The sequence below is a fragment of the Mus musculus genome, chromosome 7, assembly GCF_000001635.26.
Source record: "Mus musculus strain C57BL/6J chromosome 7, GRCm38.p6 C57BL/6J".
Classification (NCBI taxonomy): domain Eukaryota; kingdom Metazoa; phylum Chordata; class Mammalia; order Rodentia; family Muridae; genus Mus; species Mus musculus.
The window spans coordinates 103,829,554-103,851,031 of NC_000073.6; the positions used below are offsets into that span (position 1 = coordinate 103,829,554).

Here is a 21,478-nt window from a genome sequence, read left to right on the forward strand (position 1 = left end):
CTAGGCAGTGCAGCTCCTTGACAGGTCCAGCGATGGATGTATCTCTCACCCGGCACAGCTATGATTCCCAAGAGGAAGGTGAGATGGAGCAGTGAAGGCATACCCCAAGCACCATTCTGCAAGGCGATTAGCCAAGCCTGCCCCATCAATGACAGGAAGCCCAAAGGGGCTGCAGGAAAGAATAAAGCATCAGACAAAAAAAGTGCAGATAAAAGGGAAGAGGGGAGAGAAGGGCAAACAGGCTGAAGTGGCTGACCAGCAAACTAGAGAACTGCCTGCAGAAAATGGAGAGACAGAAAACCAGAGTGCAGCCTCTGAAAAAGAGAAAGAAGCCAAGTCCGACTAAGCATCCATCATGTCTGTCAGTGGTCCTGCCTCCCTTCTTGCACAATCCAGAGGAATATTTTTATCAACTACTTGTAAATGCAAGCTTTTTAGTAGCTCTAGCAACATTTTTAAAAGGTGAGGAAATCCAAACTCATCTCATTATTTAAGTATAAATATTTTTTAAGAGGTTAAGTCATTTACCGGTTGTTTATTTTTTGGTACAACCAGAAAATAGCAGGATACCGAGTCAGGAGAGGCTGTGACTGCCTCGGGGGTCACGATAACATTCCGTAGAGGGGGCTAGTTTTATATTCTACAATACAAAGCATACTAAATGGCAATCTGGAGTCTCAGTTGTGCATTTGTGACTGGAATATTTTCAGTTATATCTGGTCCCATGTTTCTAGTAGAACCATTTTCTAAGAGAGCCAGTCTTTGGTCCTTGCCTGTCAGAACTGTGATGTCTGGTCATGGCATTCCACTTTCCTAACAGTTGTGATAATGTGATGTGAAAGATGGAAATTTTCAGTATGTCCTGTGTGTGACATAAAATTGTGAGTTGGTGGAAGGGGGTATTATGAACATTCGGTTGTTATGAGAGGTCTTAGGGACACTTGCCAAATTTGAGGCTGGAACATCACTGGAATAAATTCAAAGAAGAACAATATGTAGATCTTCATTTGTGCATGTGAACACAGTGTGACTCTTCAGAATTTGGGTACATGAACACAATATATGGCTCTTTATGGGTATGTGTGATAAGAATGGTAATGTCTGTGTACTCTGCTCTTAGACCAATAAAATCTGTTGAGAAAGAGTTAATAAAACAAAAAAGAAAAGAGGAGAAAAGGAAAGGAAAAGGAAAGGAAGGGAAGGGAAGGAAAGGAAAGGAAAGGAAAGGAAAGGAAAGGAAAGGAAAGGAAAGGAAAGGAAAGGAAAGGAAAGGAAAGGAAAGGAAAGGAAAGGAAAGGAAAGGAAAGGAAGGAAAGGAAAGGAAAGGAAAGGAAAGGAAAGGAAAGGAAAGGAAAGGAAAGGAAAGGAAAGGAAAGGAAAGGAAAGGAAAGGAAAGGAAAGGAAAGGAAAGGAAAAGAAACCTCCATCAGATTACTTGTAGGCAAACCTGTAGGGTATTTTCTTGATTAATAGCTGATGCTGGTGAGCAGCCCATAGAGGATGGTGCCACCCCTCATCAGGTGCTTCATGGTGCGTTAAGAAAGCAGACCGAGAAAGCCATGAGGAACAATCCAGTGAGCAGTGTTCCTCCGTGCCTCTGCTTTAGTTCCTGCCTCCAGGTTCATGACCTGAAGTCTTGTCCTGACATCCCTCTTCCCCGCCCCCCCACCCACACACACTCCATGGAGTAAGACTTGAGAGGACTGTGATGAGTAAATGTTTTCCTCCCTAATGGTTTTGACCCTGATGTTTTACCACATAATAGAAATGCTAAGATACCCCACTCTCAAGTTCCCTGCATGCTTCTTCATTCAATCTGTCTTCTTTGTAAAATTTTACTTTTACATCTCTGTAACTCTTCTAAAACCTTTTTGCTTTCTGGCTTTTTCCCCCAAGTAATATACTTTTCAGTTCTCAGGTTAAGAACTTCTGTAACTTGGTTTCTTGATGTTGAAGACTTGAATGTAAAGAGAAGAGATATTTCTGATGCAGTGTGGCATCCCAGTACTCTCAAGCTCCCTGCTAAGTCTTCACTCGCTTTTATTTATCATCAAGGTTTTGGGATCTTCATCCCCTGCCTAAACTGAGAACAGTGTGATACTACTCTATTATAGTGTTTTTCTACTTTATCTATGTGTCCCACTATTCAGAAACATCTTTCTTCCCCTTGGTCATCACAAGCAACAAATATTCAATAGTATTAGCACATGATGTCCCTTCCGAATACTCAAACATTATAATCCAGCCATGTTTTTCAAATTTTAAGATATATTTTTTCATTCTTTATAATCACATGCCTGTATACAATGTATTTTGATCATATTCACTCTCTCAACCCACTTCCCAAGTTTTCCCAGAAACTCCTACCTGATCCTTACTTTATAGCCTCTTTTTTTGACCCATAAAGTTCAGCTAGTACTCCTCATATAAGCATAGATATAAGATCAACCACTGGAGCACAGGCAAACCTCTAGGAGCCACAATCTGAATTAAAATGAAATAAAAATAAATATATAAATAAAAACTGCCTTTCTCTCATTCAGTTACCAAGCAAATTAGGAGATTTACACAATTTTTAATGCCTCTTCTCCAAGTAGCCCCTCCTCCATTGAGAGAAGATTTCTCTTCTCATTTTACCTGTCCCAACTCCTCAGTGGATGCACACAATCAAAACTTAGATTTTTCTTGGTCATGTAGAAAATACTAAGTTCTTTTACAGCTTTCTCCAGTTCAGGTAAGAATTACATATGCATATTTATTGTTACACATAATATATAATTTTATGAATTACATTTACTGGTGCAATTTTAATACCCAGCCTTCACTAAAACCCTAGTAGTGATGAGGTTTAATTATTTCCTTTAAGATTTGTATATTATATAAAAGCTTCCTACTTAGAGGCTCTCTGAGACTTTTCTCATCCCTAGGGGGAAAGAAAACAAAACAAAACAACAACATAAAGGAAATGAAATTTAACTAACTTTTTCTTGGGGAAAAGTTGCAAAGGTGGACATATCTCCCTGAATATAGAAGATTATGCTCCAGTAATCTTGAGGAAATAGTCCAAGGCCTCTGTGGTACTTGTGAGCTAGATCCATGGTTACAGAAGCCACCAACACCTGAAAAGCAACCTGCACTGCTGGGGTGAATTCCTTGCCAAAATGGAGGAACAGCACAAATGCTATTATGTTTCCCAAGAACTGTGGAGAAGAGCACACACATTTACCCCTGGGTATCAGAAATCAAGCTAGTCTTTTAAGGAATTGCACCAACACTATGAATTTCCAGGATATTTCTTCTAAAATGTGTGTCTTTATATAAATGTATTTTTTATATAATATTTATATTTACTACTTAATTGATTAGTTCGATGGTGGGCTCCTTTTTACCATCTACTGTTACCCCATCTCTAATATGAATTTCAGGTCTTCCATCCTTAGACATTAACTATTCTTTCCTTATCTTTGCACTAAATCTTTGCCTAAATTCATGAAATTCTTATTATTTAAAGAATGATTCAAAGACTCTAGAACCACACGTGCCTCTTCATTAAGGAGACTCTCAAAAGCTCAAGCAATGGTAGCAGTAAGAAGGATGTTTTCCAGATGTAGATATAGTAGATGAGAGATAGTATGTATAACTCAGGAGGTGATCCTACCAAGGGGATTTGAAGATGAATGAAGGAAGGGAATTGGGGGAGAGAGAGAGGAAGAAGGAGGAAAAGATTTGTTAAAGAAGATTATGGGGGGGGAAGGGAGGAAGTTGACTTGTGAAGGAAAGTTAGCCAAAGAAGAGTGTTAAGTGAAGAAATACAGAACAGTAGAGGAAACTGTGGGGAAAAAGGCAAATGGAAAAAGAAGTGACAAAACGAGCAGAAGCCGAAGCCAGAGCATCTGGCCCACTCACCCTGAAGTTCTCAGGATCTACATGCAGCTTGTCACAGTGCAGCTTCATTCATGCCAGAAAAGATGCCCTTGAGGATGGCCAGGTGTTTCAGGTGGGTAGAGAAAATCAGTTCCTGCCAGACATTCTGCTCTCTCTTCACCTACCAAGCTTCCATGTGTCCTGCTTATGCAGCCCATTACGACTTCTCCAGTGACTCGCCATCAATGTTTCCCATGTCTACCATGTCCCACAGGCCACTGATGGCCAACTTCTCTTTGTCAGTCAGTACACCCTGGTGTAGGACTGCTGCTAGTGAACAACCTGTGTCAGAAGCAGATGCAGGCACAGCAGGCACTGCTCTACCTTTAATGCCCATCCCGGACTACCTGACTTCCATGTAATGTTACTTGCATGTATGTTTTCAAGTCTGAAGGCTTGGTGTGCTCTTCTCTGGGGAAGACTATTTCTCTAGCTCTCACACTCTTTAGTTGCCCGTTGTTCTTTGTTGGAGGGGCTGAGGCCCAATGGGCTTTTCCCTATCTACGTTAGCATATATTGTCATTGTCTTTGTGTACCCACATAGGTAATTGTGGTGTGACTGTTATGAGAGCAACTAACCAGTTTCTGATGGAATTTAAGGTCTGCTTCACAAGATAGAACTCATGCCTGGTACAGTTATCTGGACCCAAAACATTGCTGCCTAAGTCATAAAGGAAACACTAATATAATTATTCTCTTAAATAAGCATAAAAGTAAATTTCTGCCTAAGTACTTACCCCTATATACATAGAATAAAACATCTTTCAACTCTCATTAGAGAAGCTCCTTCCTTTGTACAGATACCAATAAATTGAGAAACAAAACTGGTCAATCCGCAGAGAAAGATTGTGGCAGCTCTTAATGGAATACCTATATCACACCTCCTTCTTCCAAGGCTCAAGGATAATTTTGGAAGAGAAAAGTGTGAAATATTTTAAGAGCCAGAAGTAGTGGACATCTACAGCAAAATGGTATTTGCCATGAATGACAAGGCAAATGACTGGGCTTAAATATAAGCCATATGAAGTTGGGAAGGAAAGGGGGCAGGTGAATAAGGGAAGACTTGAATGGGAAAGACTGAAGGGTGGATTTGATCAAACCATTGCTATGGATGTATGACTCTCTCAAGTAATAAAGGGAATGTAGCTGTTTCTAAATATGTATACTCAAGTAAATTAATATAACTATCTTAGTGTACAAACTAGGGATGGCATGAAATTAAAAAAATGAAGATGAATCATTTTGATTGCCTTCATCTCTAGCAAAGCTCATATATGCACACAAATGGGAATAGCCATATGGCCAAATAGGAGAGCTTTTTATATCTACTTAGTAATATTTTATTTATAGCTGCAATGATTTTTATATCTTTTATATAGAAATGGATATAGAGAGGATTTTTTTAATTGGTGTAGAGGGACAGAATGTAGAGATTGAGAAAATGCCATCTAGATTCTCCTTCAATAAAGAATATTTGTGAGCCAATAGTACTGCATACAACTCTTTCAGCATAGTCAAATATCCAATTGGTTTCAAAGTTGGAGATCTGACCTGGTAGGATACCTTGATGTCCAGTATCTAAACTTCCAAAAATCTTAAATAGTAAGCCTTTTCTGTCTCGTTGGACATCTAGGATATATATGGTCTTAGGTGCAGGAAAATTAAAGTCATCACCTTACTAGCAATCTAGGAGTTATTTTTAATAATTTCTCTCTCCTTAGGCTTTTGGGGCTATTTCTTCCAAAGATAAATTAATTGCTACATGTCTATAAATGTACCATCCATTTTCCACATGCCATTGCTCATACCTGAATGCTCACCTACAAGCAGTTTCTGGGGTTTTCTCTCTTTTTAAAATTTATTTATTCACTTCGCATCCAGATCATGGTCCCTGCTCCCTCCTCTCCTCCCAGTCCCACCCTCTCAAATCCTTCCTCCCATTACCCCCTTCCATTCTCCTCAGAGAAGGGAAAACTCCCACTTAGGTGCCACACACCCTGGGACAGCAGATTGCACCAGTACTAAATCCATGCTTTCCCACTGGGGCCCATTCCAGGTAGTCCAGCTAGAGGAAAGGGATTCAAAGGCAGGCAACAGAGTCAGAAACAGCTTCTTTTACAAGTGTTAGGGGACCTACATGGAGACCAAACTGCACATCTGCTGCAAATGTATAGGGAGCCTAGGTCCAATCCATGCATGCTTTTTAGTTGGTGGGTCAGTCTCTGTGAACCCTCATAGCCCCAGTTTTGTTGACTCAGTAGGTCTTCTTGTGGTGTCCTCACCCCTTTGGCTCTCTCAATCCTCTCCCTCACTCTTCTGCACCACTTCCTGAGCTCTGCCTGATATTTGACTGTGGATATCTGTATCTATTTCCATCAACTGTTGGATGAAGGCTCTCTGAAGACAGTTATACTAGGTTCCTGTCTGTAAGCATAGCAGAATATCATCAATAGTGTCAGGGGTTGACTCTCTCCTACAGGATGGGTCTGAAATTGGGCCAGTCATTGGTTGGCCATTCCCTCAGTCTTTGCTCCATATTTATCCCTGCACATCTTGTAGAAAGGACAAATTTGGGGTAAAGGTTTTGTGGAAAGGTTGATGCCTGCCTCCTCCACTGGAAGTCATGCCTGGTTACAGGAGGCAGTCACTTCAGTCTCCATATCCTCAGTTGCTAGGAGTCTCAGCTAGGGTAACCAACCCCCTAGACTTCTGGAACCCTCCCCTTTCCTAGGTCTCTGGCTAGTTCCAAAGATGACCCCACTGATTTCTGTTCCCTCTCCCAGCCCTCCCCACCTCACTCCACCTCACTCTTATTCCCCAGACCTGATCCCCATTCCTATTCCTTCCTTACTCCCTCTCTCACCCAGTTTCTTCCCCCCTGGCTCAGCCATTAAAGACTACAGTTTCATATTGTAACAAAATTGTATATATTACAGTAATAAATTACTGTAATAAAGATTACAGTTTCATATTGTAACAAACATTCATTGAACAACTATTTGTTGAGTAACTGTATCATAATGGTTTAGCCCTAGGGATTTATGAAATGAAAAACAAAATTAAATTTTTCTTCTAGGCTCATAAACTAGGAGATAACAAATATGGAAAATGAAAAAAAGTAAATCAATCAAATATTTTTAATATTACTTTCTAAGAAGAAAATTAACAGTAGGGATTCATAAGAGTAGGACATGGCTATATCATGATCATTCTCTCTAAGGATGAAGTTACTATTCTATATCCAAATGACCTGTCACAGAAAAATATTGTGGAAAAAGTATTTTATATGTTAAAATAACCAAGTCAGTATTCTGAAACAGGAGGAAAAAAACAACAAATTTATATACTATAGAAACTAATAAATAATGGTCCTATGAGGGAAATATGGAAATAATAAAGTGGAACCTAGCAGGTTATGTTGTTGCCCATAAACATGGTAAAACTTCTCTTCCAGGGTAGGAATAAGGAGCTGTGATGACATGACCTCTATACACTATATATTCCTAAAAGAAAAACATCCCCCTAAATTCCATCCTTCTTTAACATCTCACTCTTGTGATTTTTATCTGTTCAGAAATATGGGCTATGTGAAATGGCTCTGCAGTTGCCCTGCATCTGGGAGATCTAGAAGATACTTTCTATCTACAAAGCATTCTCATTGTCTGTTATAAGCTATACACTGAGAAGGACAGATTGAACACGAAACAGCCTCTGGACTCAGGCTTGCTACCAACAGTGCAGTATAATGTGGTCAGTATATCCTGCAGTATAGGCAGATTTACTACAACAGTATTTTCACATATATATACCATATATATGAATCCATATATGAGGGTGTGTGTGTGTGTGTGTGTGTGTGTGTGTGTGTGTGTGTGTGTGTGTGTGTGTGTGTGTGTGTGTTTTCTTTAGGAGACTGGGTGACTTCACAAAGAAAGAGGAGCCAGGTTCTGAATAACAAGTACATCTAAAAGCAGCCAATCAGAACATAATTTTAAGGAACACATGTGAGTCAGAAATTTTTAAAAATCTTGCTAATTTCACATATAGCAGAAAGAGCATTCAAAGAAAGAAATTTTTCTACACATGATCAGAATTCTGTGGTTTCTTCCTTTTTCCTTCCTGTAGTTTGTAGCATTTATGAGTAGAGCTTTATAATATCCTATAATTATTCTGATTAGCTCCAGCCATAGGTGTTTCAGATATATTGTCCATGATTATTTCATTGAATTAATGTCAGCTTACTACCTATATAGTAATTTAATTGCAAAATACAATTTAATAGCAAGAAAGATTGCAGTATAAATCTCTCCCACAAAGCAGAAATTTGTAAAGCATGACCATGTGTTCATGTATAGAAGAGTGCATGTGTGGGAGTGTATGTGTGATTAAAAGAGCAATTTGAAAAGTTGGTAGAGTGAGAATGTTCACAATGATTTCTTTAGGAAGTATTAGTTCATTGAATGAGGGGCCAACATAATTCAAGAGCTAAATTTTAAATTGGTATTTGGGAGCTAGTAAGACAAAGAAGGTATATATATATGGCTTGTTATGTTATAGTATAAGCTAAAGTCTACAGATAAAGGAAGAATCATGGCAATGCTTTCGATAGTCATTATGCATTAGATTGGTGCTATCTATGCATGGTAATTGTTGGATCATAACAGTAGCCAGCCTTGAGCCTTTTACCCAGTTGGAAGTTTCTCATAAATCTTCTAAAAGGGTAAGACCCTCTCTATATGAAACACTTATGACAAATCCTATGGTTATTTTTTAATATTTTTTATTATGTATTTTCTTCAATTACATTTCCAATGCTATCCCAAAAGTCCCCCACACCCTCCCCCACACACACACACACACTCCCCTATCCACCCATTCCCATTTTTTGGCCCTAGTGTTCCTCTGTACTGGGGAATATAAAGTTTGCAAGTCCAATGGGCCTCTCTTTCCAGTGATGGCCGACTAGGCTATCTTTTGATACATGTGCAGCTAGAGACAAGAGCTCCGGGGTACTGGTTAGTTCATAATGTTGCACCTACAGGGTTGCAGATCTCTTTAGCTCCTTGGATACTTTCTCTAGCTCCTCCATTGGGGGCCCTGTGATCCATCCAATAGCTGACTGTGAGCATCCACTTATGTGTTTGCTAGGCCCCGGCCTAGTCTCACAAGAGACAGCTATATCACGGTCCTTGCAACAAACGCTTGCTAGTGTATGCAATGGTGTCATCATTTGGAGGCTAATTATGGGATGGATCCCTGGATATGGCAGTCTCTAGATGGTCCATCCTTTTGTCTCAGCTCCAAACTTTGTCTCTGTAACTCCTTCCATGGATGATTGTTTCCAATTCTAAGAAGGGGCAAAGTGTCCACACTTTGGTCTTCGTTCTTCTTCAGTTTCAATTTTCAAATCCTATCTTTTGCCTTCCTTTAGTATCTCTATAGAGTTTTCTTCCAACTATTTGCATAAATACAGAGCAGCTTTTTCCTTGTAGATCTTCTATTGTGTTGCACATCCCTAAGTGGGAAAAATGAATGAAATAAGTCATGAAATTATTTATTAAGCAGATTCTATGCCATGAGGATGGACACCCCCCCCCAAAAAATACAAACTTCAAAACACAGGATTCTAGAGAAGGATCTTCCAATGACCATGCGAAAGAAGGGGTCTCAGTAATACTTGTAAGCCATAGCATCTGCAACAGCAGCCACCACCTTCTCAAAAGCAGCTTGCAGTGCTGAAGTAAAGCTGTTGCCAAAGTGTGGAGACATCACAATCACTATCATGCTGCCCAGGAGCTTTGGGAAAGAGGAAGACAGACATGCATATGATAGGGAAATTAATCTTGGCTTCTGAAGAGCCATACCAAACACCATGAGTTTCTGCCAACATTCTATCCCAGTTTGATTCCTAGATAATTTCTTCCAAAATAAAAAAGTAAATATACATGTGTGTTTGTGTATATAAGTATATGTACATATATTTTATCTATGCATATACTTATATCCTAAGTGTATGCTTAATAATCAGTTGATTAATCTGATGATAGGCTCTCTCTTTACCACTATTGTTCCAACTCTAACAAGATGTTCAGACCTTCCTTCCATCCACATATTTTTTCCTCATCTTAACCTTTACTAATTTCATGGAATTCTGATTATTCTTTTTCTCATGTCTTTAAAACCAGATGTTCTGTTTCTCTTCCTTGAGAAGACTCATAAAGCCTCCTATATTAGGGGGAGATGGAAGAATGTTTCCCCAAATCTAGAATTAGAAAATGAAAAACAGAATGTGTCATTTGACTTGTGGTCTAAGCAAGGGACTTGAGGATAAATGTAGGTAGAGCTGTGGGTGGAGCACAAAAGACAGGATATAAAATAAATACATTTCTTTAATTGAAGATTGTGAAAGGGGTAAATTAAGAAGGATATTGAACAAAAGTTGAAAATCATTAGACGATTAAGTGTAGGCAAATGAAAGAGAAGGTGGGGGATGCAGCAGTAAGTAGAAATCAAGAGCGTGAGCAGAAGGCAGCACATCTAGCCAACTCACCTTGAAGTTCTCAGGATCCATATGAAGCTTGTCATGGTGCAGCTCACTCAGGCTGGCAAAGGTGTAGTGCAGGTTGTCCAGGGATTGCAGGTCCTCACTAAAGGATTCTATCATCTTCTTACCAAGAGCCTTCAGCTTGTGGTTATCTTCAGTGGCAGCACAGAAGGAGAAGTCTCCAAAGTGGTCAAAGTATCTCTTGGTGTGTGGATAAACCGTCAGTATTCTAGCAAGTGAAGCATGAGGACAGAGAAATTCAGTGCCTCCACATACCTCCTTCCACTTGCTCCCTTAGGCTGTCGGATACTGACCTTTCCAGGGACTCAACACCAAGTTCTTCTGCCTTCACCTTAGTCCACGTGGCAGTGATGGCTGCCTTCTCCTCTGCAGTGAGCTCCACCATAGTGTTTCAGCTGAGGTTGCTAGTAAACACATCTGTGCCAGAAGTAAGTGCAGGCACAGCGGGCCCTGCTCTTCCCTTTATGCCCAGCCCAGACTCCTGCCCTCCCTACCCTATGAGCAAGTTACCTTAAGATATGAAGAAATTATTTGGCTTGTGAATGAAAGATATATCCACACTCTCCAGTTTACACTAGCTGGCTGTAGTGTTGGCTCTCCTAAATTCTGTGTTTTGATGCAGAAACATTAATCCCTCTGTTTATCTCCCATCGGGTTCACCTATTCCTTGTTCATACAGCCACCAGCTACACGCGGTCTCATCCTTTTCTATGATTCAGTTTGATGGAGTGGAATGTGGGATGAAATTCTTATCAAGTTGACTCTAGTTCCTCTTTGTCTCTAGAAATGTGTATCTTCTGAAGTAGCTAGATGTAAGCTAATTTCATGTAAGCCCATGTTACACCCCATTACAAGATCTGGACCACTAGATGCTATAGCCTTTATTTCTCACTGTGCCAGTGGAATAACCTTTACAAATACCTAAAGAAAGTATAGGTACAGTAGCTCCTGTAATTTTTTTTCAGGAATGTTCCCAACTTTCACTCAATTCCCCCCTTTTCTTTAATGTCTCAGTCTCACAAGATGTAAGATAGCTCTTTCAGAAATATAACTAATCAAAAACAATACTTTTTGTTCATATTTTAAAGTATTCTCTTAAAAATCTCTAGCAGATCTTGGGCTAGAGAGGGAGCTCAGTGGTAAATAGCTCTTTCAAAAGACCAGACTTCAGCTCCCAGTACCTACTTGACAGTTCACAATTGGCTGTAACTCAAGTTCCAGAGGATGTAATTCTATATTGTGGCTTGCAGGAGCACCACACACAGGTAGGACACACACATGTTTATGCAGGAAAAACACTCACTCATATGCAAAAAGTGAAACTTAAAAAAGAAATAGCACATCTCACCAGTCTTCTTTACCTCCTGGCACCTGCAACCCTACTTTTTACCTTGCACAGTAAATATTTTGTACCCTATCTTATACTGAACAGACCCTTTCATCTCTTCCTGGAGAAAACTTTCTCATCTTTAACTTAGCTCTTTCCCTAATACTTCACTCTATCTGGTTTCTTCTTCTGTCTTTTCCCACCAACAAGCCCATTGAGATCTTTCTTCAACATAAAAGTAAAAACAAACAAAAAAAAAACAAAAAGTCAATGTTATTAAGAATCAATTTTATTAAACAAAATTTGTGCTCTCAATGCAGTCCCCATGGACTCAAAGAGGGCATCATAGACACATGGGATTGCCAGTGTACTGGAATGGAGTTTAATGGTACTTGTGGGACAGAGCATTGGCCACTCCAATCACCAGCTTCTGCCAGGCAGCCTGCACCTCTGGGGTGAATTCCTTGGCAAAATGAGTAGAAAGGACAATCACCAACATGTTGCCCAGGAGCTGTAACAAAAAGGCACATAGGAATGATCAGTAGTTTCAAATCTGTGACGTGTAAAAGTTACGTTCCTTGAGGATTCCAGTCCCTCACTACCTATCACTTCTCCTGTTATGCATTTGACAACTGAATTACATGACTCCTCTTGTACACCACTCAACTGGCTATATCTGTACCTTTCCTCATTCTGCCCTTTTTATCTCCTCCCATTTTTTGCTCCCTGTCTCATTCATCAATGGTCAAATCTAAATCAACACATGACTGCGATACAAGATTCTTAGTAGATTTGAGTGTTCAACCAAAGAGAAGGCTCAAACTGTGCCAATGCTCAGTGGGAAAGTAAAACATTTAGAAAGTTGTCAAAATAATAAGAAAAAAAAACCCTATATTTTGATTTCCTCCTCGAGTCTTCCATAAAGGATTGGACATTAAGATTGACACAATTAATTAAGGTATTTTTCCTTTCAAATGATAAGATATTAACTTAAATTCAGTTTCTTCTTGCATAGATGTATTAATTTATAAAAACATACTCCTTTTTTAAAAAATTCCAATATTTGAATGCTTAGTTTCCAATGCTCAGAATCAAACCCAAGGCCCCAGAAATGCTGGGAGCTCACTCAAATCTGCACCCAAATCATTGTTGCCCAGAACATATGCACAGCTAAATATTAAGATTTCTACAACGGTTACTGACAAGAATTCTGGACCCATGGACTCTAACCTCTGTCAAGGCATTGCCAAGCACAGTCTCAACTCCAAGTATTGTCCCTAGTAAAATCCATAATGAACACATGAGCATGCTCAGAACTGACCTTGAAGTTCTCAGGATCCACATGAAGCTTGTCACAGTGCAGCTCACTGAGATGAGCAAAGGTCTCCTTGAGGTTGTCCATGTTCTTAACCCCCAAGCCCAAGGATGTCAGCACTTTCTTGCCATGGGCTCTAATCCGGGGGTTTCCCATGATGGCCAGGGCAGAAGAGAGGTTTCCAAACTTGTCAAAGAATCTCTGAGTCCATGGGTAAACAATCAGGAGCCTAAGACATAGGGCATTAGCAGTTAAAAGTTAGTGTGCCACAAAACCCTATAGAAACCCTGGAAATTTCTGCCATGCACAAGGACAATTTCCCTCCATTCCTTACCTTCCCAGAGTTTCTCCTCCAACTTTTTCCAAGTCCACTTTATCCCAGATGCTTGTGATAGCTGCCTTCTCCTCAGCTGTGAAGTGAACCATGGTGTGAGGTATAGAAGCTTGGAGATGATCTCAAGTGTGCAAAAGCAAGTGTATTCAAGAGGCTGAAGACCTGTCCTTTTATTCTTCACCCTGGACCTTGCTCCCCTTACCCCTCCCCAGGACTCTGAGGCTATTGGTCAAGAGAGTCTGGGCAAGACAGGGGTGGGGTCCAGTGGGGTAAGTTCTAGATAGCAATGCACTAAGATAGTGTCCAGTAGGCCCCCTGCCTCGGAGAGACAGAGCCTCCTGCTGCAGCTTTCCCAGAGTTCACCGTCTTTCTTTCCTTCTTTCCTTCTCTTTAGCTCCTTCCCCCAACAGGAGATTTGCAAGGGTGTCTTTCACATTCTTCCCTTTTTCACTTCAGACTTAGAGGGATTAATACATTTAAGTTGAAGCATAGGCAAACATGGGAACGCCTCAGTGAGCCAGAGGCTATTTTTAGGAATGGGGTTACGAACCTAAGTGATAGAAATATGAGTCTTACTCACAAGCCACGTATAAGAAAGATGTGGTGTGCAAAACCATTGAATGCATTTTCAGTAGGCTTAGGACATGATCTTCTTATTTCCCACAGCCCCAGGAAAGCCATTCCTAATACATTTCAGTTTCTAAGTAAAAATATATATATATACACACACACACACACACACATATTTATAACACACACACACACACACATATATATATATATATGTATTACTGTGTAGAAGTACAACATGTCTCCACATTCCATCATACACTAAAGTAGAGAAGTCTGTGTACATGACAGCATTTTCCACCCATTGAATGCACAGTGTTGACACCATACAATTGGCAGCCCCCACCCACCCACCCAGGATAAGTGTAGCTGCCTGGTGAAAAGGGTGAGGGTTTAGCCTTCTCTATGATCATTACTGGTTAAATACTGAGAACACTAAATGATCAAGCTTTCAGGTTTCTTCAACTCAGCTCTGTTTTCACTTTTTGTGTGTTTGTAACCTAACTGTGAAGAGACAGGGTATTTCCATGCAGTAACACATGCACTATCACAGCTAGGACTGGATTATACATTATGAAGTTCATCCCTAGCAGTGAGTTTCTACTGACAGCTTTTAAGGTTTTGTAGCTATTTTAACGTAGTGGTCAATAGAGATTTTTATTTGCATGGCTGTAAAGAACATGCAATGTTAACAAGAACCAGCTATGTTCTCCTCTTCTTCCTCTTCTTCTTCTTCTTCTTCTTCTTCTTCTTCTTCTTCTTCTTCTTCTTCTTCTTCTTCTTCTTCTTCTTCTTCTTCTCCTTCTCCTTCTCCTTCTCCTTCTCCTTCTCCTTCTCCTTCTCCTTCTCCTTCTCCTTCTCCTTCTCCTTCTCCTTCTCCTTCTCCTTCTCCTTCTCCTTCTCCTTCTTCTTCTTCTCCTTCTCCTTCTCCTTCTCCTTCTCCTTCTCCTTCTCCTTCTCCTTCTCCTTCTCCTTCTCCCTCTCCCTCTTTCTCCCCCTCCCCCTCCCCTCCCCTTCCCCCTCCCCCTCTCCCTCCCCCCCTCTGTTTCTTTCTTTTCACTGATAAATCTTTTTTTTTTACAGTCTAATTGTTATCTCCCTCCCCGTCTGCCTTCTGATTGTTCTTCATCCCATACCTCCTCCCCTATCTCCAAGAAGATGCCTCCCCACTCCCACTACACCAGACCTCCCCACTCCCTGGGACCTCAAGTCTCTCAAAGGTTAGGTGCATCTTCTCTCACTGAGGCCAGACAAGGCAGTCCTCTGCTGTATCTGTGTCAGTGACCTCATATCAGCTGGTGTATGCTGCCTGGTTGGTGGCTCAGTGTGTGAGAGATCTCAGGAGTCTAGGTCAGTTGAAACTTCATATAGGGTTGCCCTCCTCATCAGCTTCTTCCAGCTTTTCCCTAGTTCATCCACAGGGGTCCATGACTTCTGTCCATTGGTTAGGTGTATGTATCTGCATCTGACTCAGCTTCATGTTGGACAGCCATGCTAGACTTTGTCTGTAAGCACACCATAATATCAGTAATAGTGTCATGCCTTGGAGCCTCCCCATGAACTGGATTCTAAATAGGGCCAGTCACTGAACCTTTTTTTCCTCAGGCTCTTCTCCATTCGTCCCACCCACCCATTCCTGCTGCCTCTCTGTAGAATTATCCTTCAGTATTGGGTCAGAGTTTATGACTGTGGGATGGCAACACCATCCCTACACTTGATGCCCTGTCTTTCCACTGGAGGTGGACTCTACAAGTTCCCTCTTCTCATTATAGGGCATTTCATCTTAGGTCCCTCCCTTTGAATCCTGAAAGTTTCTCAGCTCCCCGATCTCTGGTACCTTCTAGAGCTATGATCTTTTAAAAGGAAGTCATTCGTGAGATGGCAAATATGTACATATATATTCCTTTAGCTTCTATCTCCATGATTTAATCTTGGAGGATAGTTGGTAGTCCTGAGTTTAAGCTTCCAAATATCTTAACCAGTAACCCTAAGTTGCTCTTCAGCAGAGTCTTGGGGGAATTTCCTACAAAGTTGTATTAATTAGTTCATGTCTATTAATAGACCCTCCATAATCCCCATGTCATGTTAGTCCAGGATTTTGAAACCGTTTCTTTATGACAGCTAATTCATGTAATCTCAAATGTTCACTCAATCATTATTTGTCTCATAACTATGTGATAATTATTATTATTAGTCCTGGGATCTTTTGTTTCTCTTTTATTGATTTTTTAAATTTACATTTCAATTGTTATCCCCTTTCCCATCCCCCCAAGCCCTCCTATCCTATCTCCCCTCCCCCTGCTATGAGGGTGTTCATTCACCCACCCACCCATTCCTGCTGCCTCTCTGTAGAATTATCCTTCACAAGTCCTGGGATTTATAATGAATGAGAGACAAGACAGAACTTTTCTCTAGCCTCATTCACTAGGAGATAGAAGATACAGAAATGAGTAAGTATATCAAACAAAAAAGATTTTAATATGTTATTACTAGGAAGAAAATTAACAATTGGGATTAACAAGGACAGGACATGGTGGTATGGAATTCAGTTTCTCTACATAATGAAGAGTTAAGTTTGTTGTGTCCAGAATGTCTAGAAGTAACATGTCACAGAAAGATACTGGAAAATGTTGTAATAGCAAATTCAGTGTTCTGAAGGAAGAGAAAATAAATATTTCTGTGACAGTGAAGCTGATAATATCCATGATCACTAAATATAAAAATAATAAAGTGGAACATGGTGGGTGTGTTGCTGCAGTGCTCATAATCTAACAGAGGAATCCATCTTCCTTAATAGGAATGAGAAACTATAATGACATAACCTTTGAATACTACTCATTTCTTATGCACTACTATTCTAGGGTCATAGTACTTCTCTCAAATAATTTTTATTGCAAATGTATATTGACTATCATAGGCTGCACAGAATAGCACATGCCTTTAATCCCAGCACTCAGAAGAAGGAGGCAGACACATCTCTGTGAGCTTGAGGCTAGCACACAGTCTACATATTAAGTTCTAAGCCATCGAAGCTACAGAAGAGGACCTTGTCTTGAGAAATAAAACAAGCAAAAGTCTTTTATCATCCTACCTGTATATGTGAATGTGTGTGTGCACATATGAAGAACTATTTTTCAGTTATCTCTTTTTTTCCATTGGAGTGGTTATAGGTATATATAGCCCTGAAACATTTGGCAAATATACTTTCCTCCCACCACTGCATAATTGCCATCTTTTATCCGCTGATTTCTAGAGCCAAAATATTCATGATGGCATAAGGAGAAAAGTAAATTTATAAAAAATGGGCATTGTCTCATCTCTTGACAGGTCCAGAGAAAACGAGTGTCATATACAACGCCTGCATTTTTGTTGCTATTGTTTGTTTGGTTTGGTTTGTTTTCCTGTTAATTGCCATATTGAAATGCTGTAGACCAAAAAGGCCAATGTTGTTGATAGCCTAAAACTACAAGAATCATTGTTCTTTCATATTTAAAGTGGACAAAGACAACTTGAAATACAATCCACCAGTCATACTCTAACCAATCTATGGAATCAGGATGAGGGAATATAGTTTAGTAGCTAAAATGTGGTTATCTTACCTCTACCACTTAAAGATCACCAGCCTTGACAAGAGATTGACTAGGGCTTGAATTTCTTTGAGCACCTTTAAATTCTCTCAAGTGTGTTTTATCCACATGAGTTTTCCAAGTCAATGTACACTTTATGTAGTTATGTCCACTCAGTATTTGTGATTTCATCTTCTACTATCTTCTGTTTTCTTCTCATATATTAGAGTTAATCTGACACTGTCTCCCCCATCCCACCTTTGAACATTACCTCAGGTTGCATGCCTTGCTTCACCTCTTCATTTTAAACTTTTATATCTCTGTAATGGTTCCTAAGCATTTAAGTTAAATTGGATCCTTAAGAATATTTTTCTTAGTAATACCATTTCTTGAGTCAGAAATCCTGAGACTGCTTATTCTTTACTAATCAATTCAGTTGGTGTCTTTTGTTTAGTGCTAGTGGATCTTGATTCCCTAGCAGTCCACATGTTAGGACAGTGCTCTGCTCTGAGCAGCACCCTCAGACCAGGTTTTTATTATTCATTCTGAGGTAGCAACTCATTGAGTTCTTTGGTTGTCCTTGAACTCAATCTGTTGCTCAGGTAACTCTTGAAACTGTGACACTTTGCTTAGCCTTTCAAGTAGTGGAGTGATAAGCATATTTCACCAGGTAAGTGTTATTGTTTAATGCTTAATAAAGTATTAATATTGAGATTTTTATAATTAAGATCCCTATTGTCTACTTTTGCCAGTATTTTATCTCTTCAGCATCTTCTAGTTTTATACAAATCATCAAGATCTAGTTCAGTGACCTTAAATGACAGAACTTTTTGGCATTTTTGTAGATGTCCTGTGTATGAAATTATCATGCCCACCTGTCTGGAGAAGATTCCATTTATATTCTTTCCCTATCATAATCATATTGCTTATTACAGTAGCACAGAAAAGCACAGTGGTCGCATCTCTTAGCTTTCATTCCTCCTTGAGACAAGGAATGCCTTCAAAAAACAAGTCTGAAGTGGTGGTTTCATTGAAACTTTTTCTTATATATTTAATGCTTTCTATCAACTTGTCCCTTTTCTTTCATCAGTTCCAGAGGACATCTGATATAGTATCTGTTGGAGAATGTTCATTTAGCGTGGGAGAGATGATGACTCCGTGTTTGAGAGCAAATACTTTCCTCAGAGCACCTGAATTCTCAGCATATACAGCTCGCAACCATCTGTAACTCCAGCTCTAGTGGAACTTGATGCCTATAGTCTCCTATACTCACGTGCACAAACCCAAACACAGATAAATGCAGAGATACTTGATTAAGAGAAATAAATCTTTTTTTTTTAAGTCAGCTGCTGTGTGGAACCTCTAGGAAGATGGTGATGCTAGGCTCCTGTCTGCAAGCATAAGTGAGTATGGGGTCAAGGAGTAGTGCTTGTCCATGGGATGGTTCTACAGTTGGGCCTGTTATTGGTTGGCCATTCCCTCAATTCCTGTTCCCTCTCTGTTTCTACATTTCTTGTAGACAGAACAAATTGGGGTCAAATGTTTTGTGGATGGGTTAGTGTCCTTATTCCTCCACTGGACTTCCAGTCTGGCTACTGTAGGTGGACTTTTCAGATTCCATACCCCCACTGCTATGAGTCTCAGATAAGGTTACCTCCCCCATGAACCCTCAGGAGCCTCCCCCATCTCAGGTTTATGGCACATTCTTGTAATGTTCCCCCATACCTACAACATTGCCAACTGCAGATTTCCATTCATTCTCCAGGCCCTTTGGCCCCCTCTCCTGTCTCCTCCCACACTTAAACCTGAACCCCTCCTGGAAACGAATGCCAACATTGAATGCAGCTTGGGACTCTTATGTAAGATAGAGGGACTCTAAGGGAATAGGAACTCCACAGAAAGACCAACAGAGTAACTAACCTGGACTGTTAGGGGGTCTCAGAGACTGTACCACCAATCAAAGAGCTTATACACGCTGAACCTAGGTCCCAGCACATATGTAGCAGATGTGTAGCTCAATCTTCTTGTGGTTCCCCCAACAACTGGAAAATATAAGCCTGTCTGTCTCTAAAGCTGTTCACTGTCTGTAGAATCAATTCCCCTAAGTGGATGGCCTTGTCTGACCTCAGTGGGAAAAGATGTGCCTAGTCAGGAAGAGAGTTGATATGCCAGGGTTGTGTGTGTGTGGGCGGGGATACCCTAGGAGGGGATCAACCCTTTCAGAGGAGAAGAGGCAGGATGTGAGAAGAAATTGTGTGAGGGGGGATGGGGAGGGGGCAACATTGGAGATGTAAAGTGAATTAATTAGTGGGGAAAAAAGAAAATAAAAAAGTAAAAAAAATCATAATAAAAGTAAATTATTTTTTAAAATAATTAAACTGATTATCTCAGGTTGAGCATTAGATCTGTCTAAAGTTTAACTTAATTAAATGGCACATAACACAGACTGTAGGTGATCATTTGTCATGCATTTCTTCACCCTCTACACTAAGTTTTAGTGACTACCACAGAACTTTTTTCTCCACGGCATTAACCCTTTGCTTTCCTACATGAGAATTATCCCCAACTTCTCATCTTTCCTGGGGCTCTAGAAAAATTCTGTAACATCTACTTTCCTCTCCTGAATTCCAGCAAAGTTCTAAAAGAAACTCAAGCGTCCTTCTGTCTCGCTCCCTTACCATCTGCCCATCAGCCTTCTTTCTTTAAACACAAAAGTAAGAAACAGACACAACAAAATATGACTCATGGGTTACTGAAAAGAATGGACTTTATTAAGCAGAAGCCCTGCTTTCAGAGACCAGCACAGTGGCCATGGGTATGGCAGAGCTGAGGGGTGTACAGAATGCTGGACATCAGGGAAAGGGCTCAGTGGTACTTGTGGGACAGAGCAGTGGCCACCCCAACCACCAACTTCTGCCAGGCAGCCTGCACCTCAGCTGTGAATTCCTTGCCAAAGTAAGAAGAAAGAACAATCACCAGCATGTTACCCAGGAGCTATGGAAGGAAACACAAAAAGATATACAAAAATGAGAAAAGGAAATAAAGAAAAGAATTTACAGGACAAACAGCATTTGTAAGTTAGTCTCCTTGAGGACTCCCCAGCAGTCTGTCCACTCTAATGAGGATGCTGGTTCAATCTCATTGCTCAAGGGCCCTCCTCGACCCCATTCGGTCCTTCTCTACTTGTTCCTTACTTTTCCTCAGTCTGCCACTTTTGTTTCTTGCCCCTTTTCTCATTCAACAATGGCCTGGCTTCTACAAATACAGGATTACCATGTATTTACTAGAGTTTCCTATAATGAAGGAAGCAGGGACTACTTATGATATTACTCATTGGGATTGTAATATTTTTTAGGAAGTTCATCAAACCAATGAGAAACATCTGTCAAGTTTTCTCTCGTATTTTTGCTGAAGGGTTAGTCATTAGAATCCACATAAATAGGGTATTTCTCCTTCCCTAGAACAAAATGTCAATTTCAAGGGCTAGTCTACTTACATGTATCTGCTACCTTCTAAAATAAAACACAAAAGTGAGGAGGATTCTATAACCAACTCTATAAGTCTGCTACTTTGTGTCTTTTTGGTAGTGCTCCAGTCTCAGGATTCATATACCCCAGAGATTCATTTCATCAACTGACTTACATACCGAGACACCAAATGTCTGTCTGAAAAACTTTTCTGAACAGTTGCAAATTTTAATTTTAATTATTTTAAAAAATAATTTACTTTTATTATGATTTTTTTTTTACTTTTTTATTTTCTTTTTTCCCCACTAATTAATTCACTTTACATCTCCAATGTTGCCCCCTCCCCATGTTTCAAAATCGTGTCATTTTGCCATTGTAATTGTATGTATGTGTGTGTGTGTGTGTGTATA

General features: G+C 40.1%; 2 protein-coding genes and 2 pseudogenes across 4 annotated transcripts, besides 3 other annotated features; 1 reads left to right on the top strand and 3 right to left on the bottom strand.

Annotated features, from left to right (window-relative positions):
* The first annotated feature begins 36 nt into the window (after nt 1-36).
* Nucleotides 37-373, top strand: Gm15115 (annotated as a pseudogene).
* Nucleotides 3,075-4,179, bottom strand: Hbb-bh3 (hemoglobin beta, pseudogene bh3; annotated as a pseudogene).
* Nucleotides 9,248-11,181, bottom strand: Hbb-bh2 (hemoglobin beta, bh2). Of its 3 annotated transcripts, XR_378259.3 has the most exons (4): nt 10,783-11,181; nt 10,475-10,697; nt 9,535-9,720; nt 9,248-9,439 (listed from the first exon to the last, which is right to left on the bottom strand). XR_378259.3 is itself a non-coding variant. In XM_006508005.3 (3 exons), exons 1-3 carry the CDS (start codon nt 10,872-10,874, stop codon nt 9,422-9,424), a joined length of 333 nt encoding a protein of 110 aa, XP_006508068.1. In that variant the 5' UTR covers nt 10,875-11,181; the 3' UTR covers nt 9,248-9,421. The 3 variants fall into 3 exon arrangements, 2 of the variants coding, with proteins under 2 accessions (XP_006508068.1, NP_001121158.1); XM_006508005.3 differs by lacking the exon at nt 9,535-9,720; NM_001127686.1 differs by lacking the exon at nt 9,248-9,439 and having other exon boundaries at nt 9,571-9,720; nt 10,783-10,968.
* A 903-nt stretch (nt 11,182-12,084) lies between these two features.
* Nucleotides 12,085-13,609, bottom strand: Hbb-bh1 (hemoglobin Z, beta-like embryonic chain). The gene is made up of 3 exons (NM_008219.3): nt 13,466-13,609; nt 13,138-13,360; nt 12,085-12,327 (listed from the first exon to the last, which is right to left on the bottom strand). The coding sequence occupies exons 1-3, from the start codon at nt 13,555-13,557 to the stop codon at nt 12,199-12,201; spliced, it is 444 nt and encodes a 147-aa protein (NP_032245.1). The 5' UTR covers nt 13,558-13,609; the 3' UTR covers nt 12,085-12,198.
* Nucleotides 17,280-18,112: an enhancer, noted in NCBI's record as "HS-E1 reporter construct fragment". NCBI's record gives its function as "enhances expression of the Hbb-y and Hbb-b1 promoters in transfected MEL and K562 erythroid cells" and the evidence as "EXISTENCE:reporter gene assay evidence [ECO:0000049][PMID:21321362]".
* Nucleotides 17,309-18,024: a DNAseI hypersensitive site, noted in NCBI's record as "hypersensitive site HS-E1; observed in primitive erythroid cells; the nucleotide coordinates are approximate for this feature". NCBI's record gives the evidence for it as "EXISTENCE:in vivo cleavage assay evidence [ECO:0001075][PMID:21321362]".
* Nucleotides 17,366-18,093: an enhancer, noted in NCBI's record as "deleted HS-E1 fragment". NCBI's record gives its function as "necessary for high-level embryonic beta-globin gene expression and for embryonic domain-wide histone acetylation patterns" and the evidence as "EXISTENCE:knockout evidence [ECO:0001091][PMID:21321362]".

Coding starts and splice junctions, on each gene's coding strand:
- Hbb-bh2 (NM_001127686.1), bottom strand. CDS start 10,874: ATGGTGGAGCTCACTGCAGAGGAGAAGGCAGCCATCACTGCCACGTGG. Junction 10,698..10,782: donor GGTGTTGAGTCCCTGGAAAG/GTCAGTATCCGA, acceptor TTCACTTGCTAG/AATACTGACGGTTTATCCAC. Junction 9,721..10,474: donor TGGATCCTGAGAACTTCAAG/GTGAGTTGGCTA, acceptor TCTTTCCCAAAG/CTCCTGGGCAGCATGATAGT.
- Hbb-bh1 (NM_008219.3), bottom strand. CDS start 13,557: ATGGTTCACTTCACAGCTGAGGAGAAGGCAGCTATCACAAGCATCTGG. Junction 13,361..13,465: donor GGAGGAGAAACTCTGGGAAG/GTAAGGAATGGA, acceptor CCTATGTCTTAG/GCTCCTGATTGTTTACCCAT. Junction 12,328..13,137: donor TGGATCCTGAGAACTTCAAG/GTCAGTTCTGAG, acceptor TTTTTGTTACAG/CTCCTGGGCAACATGTTGGT.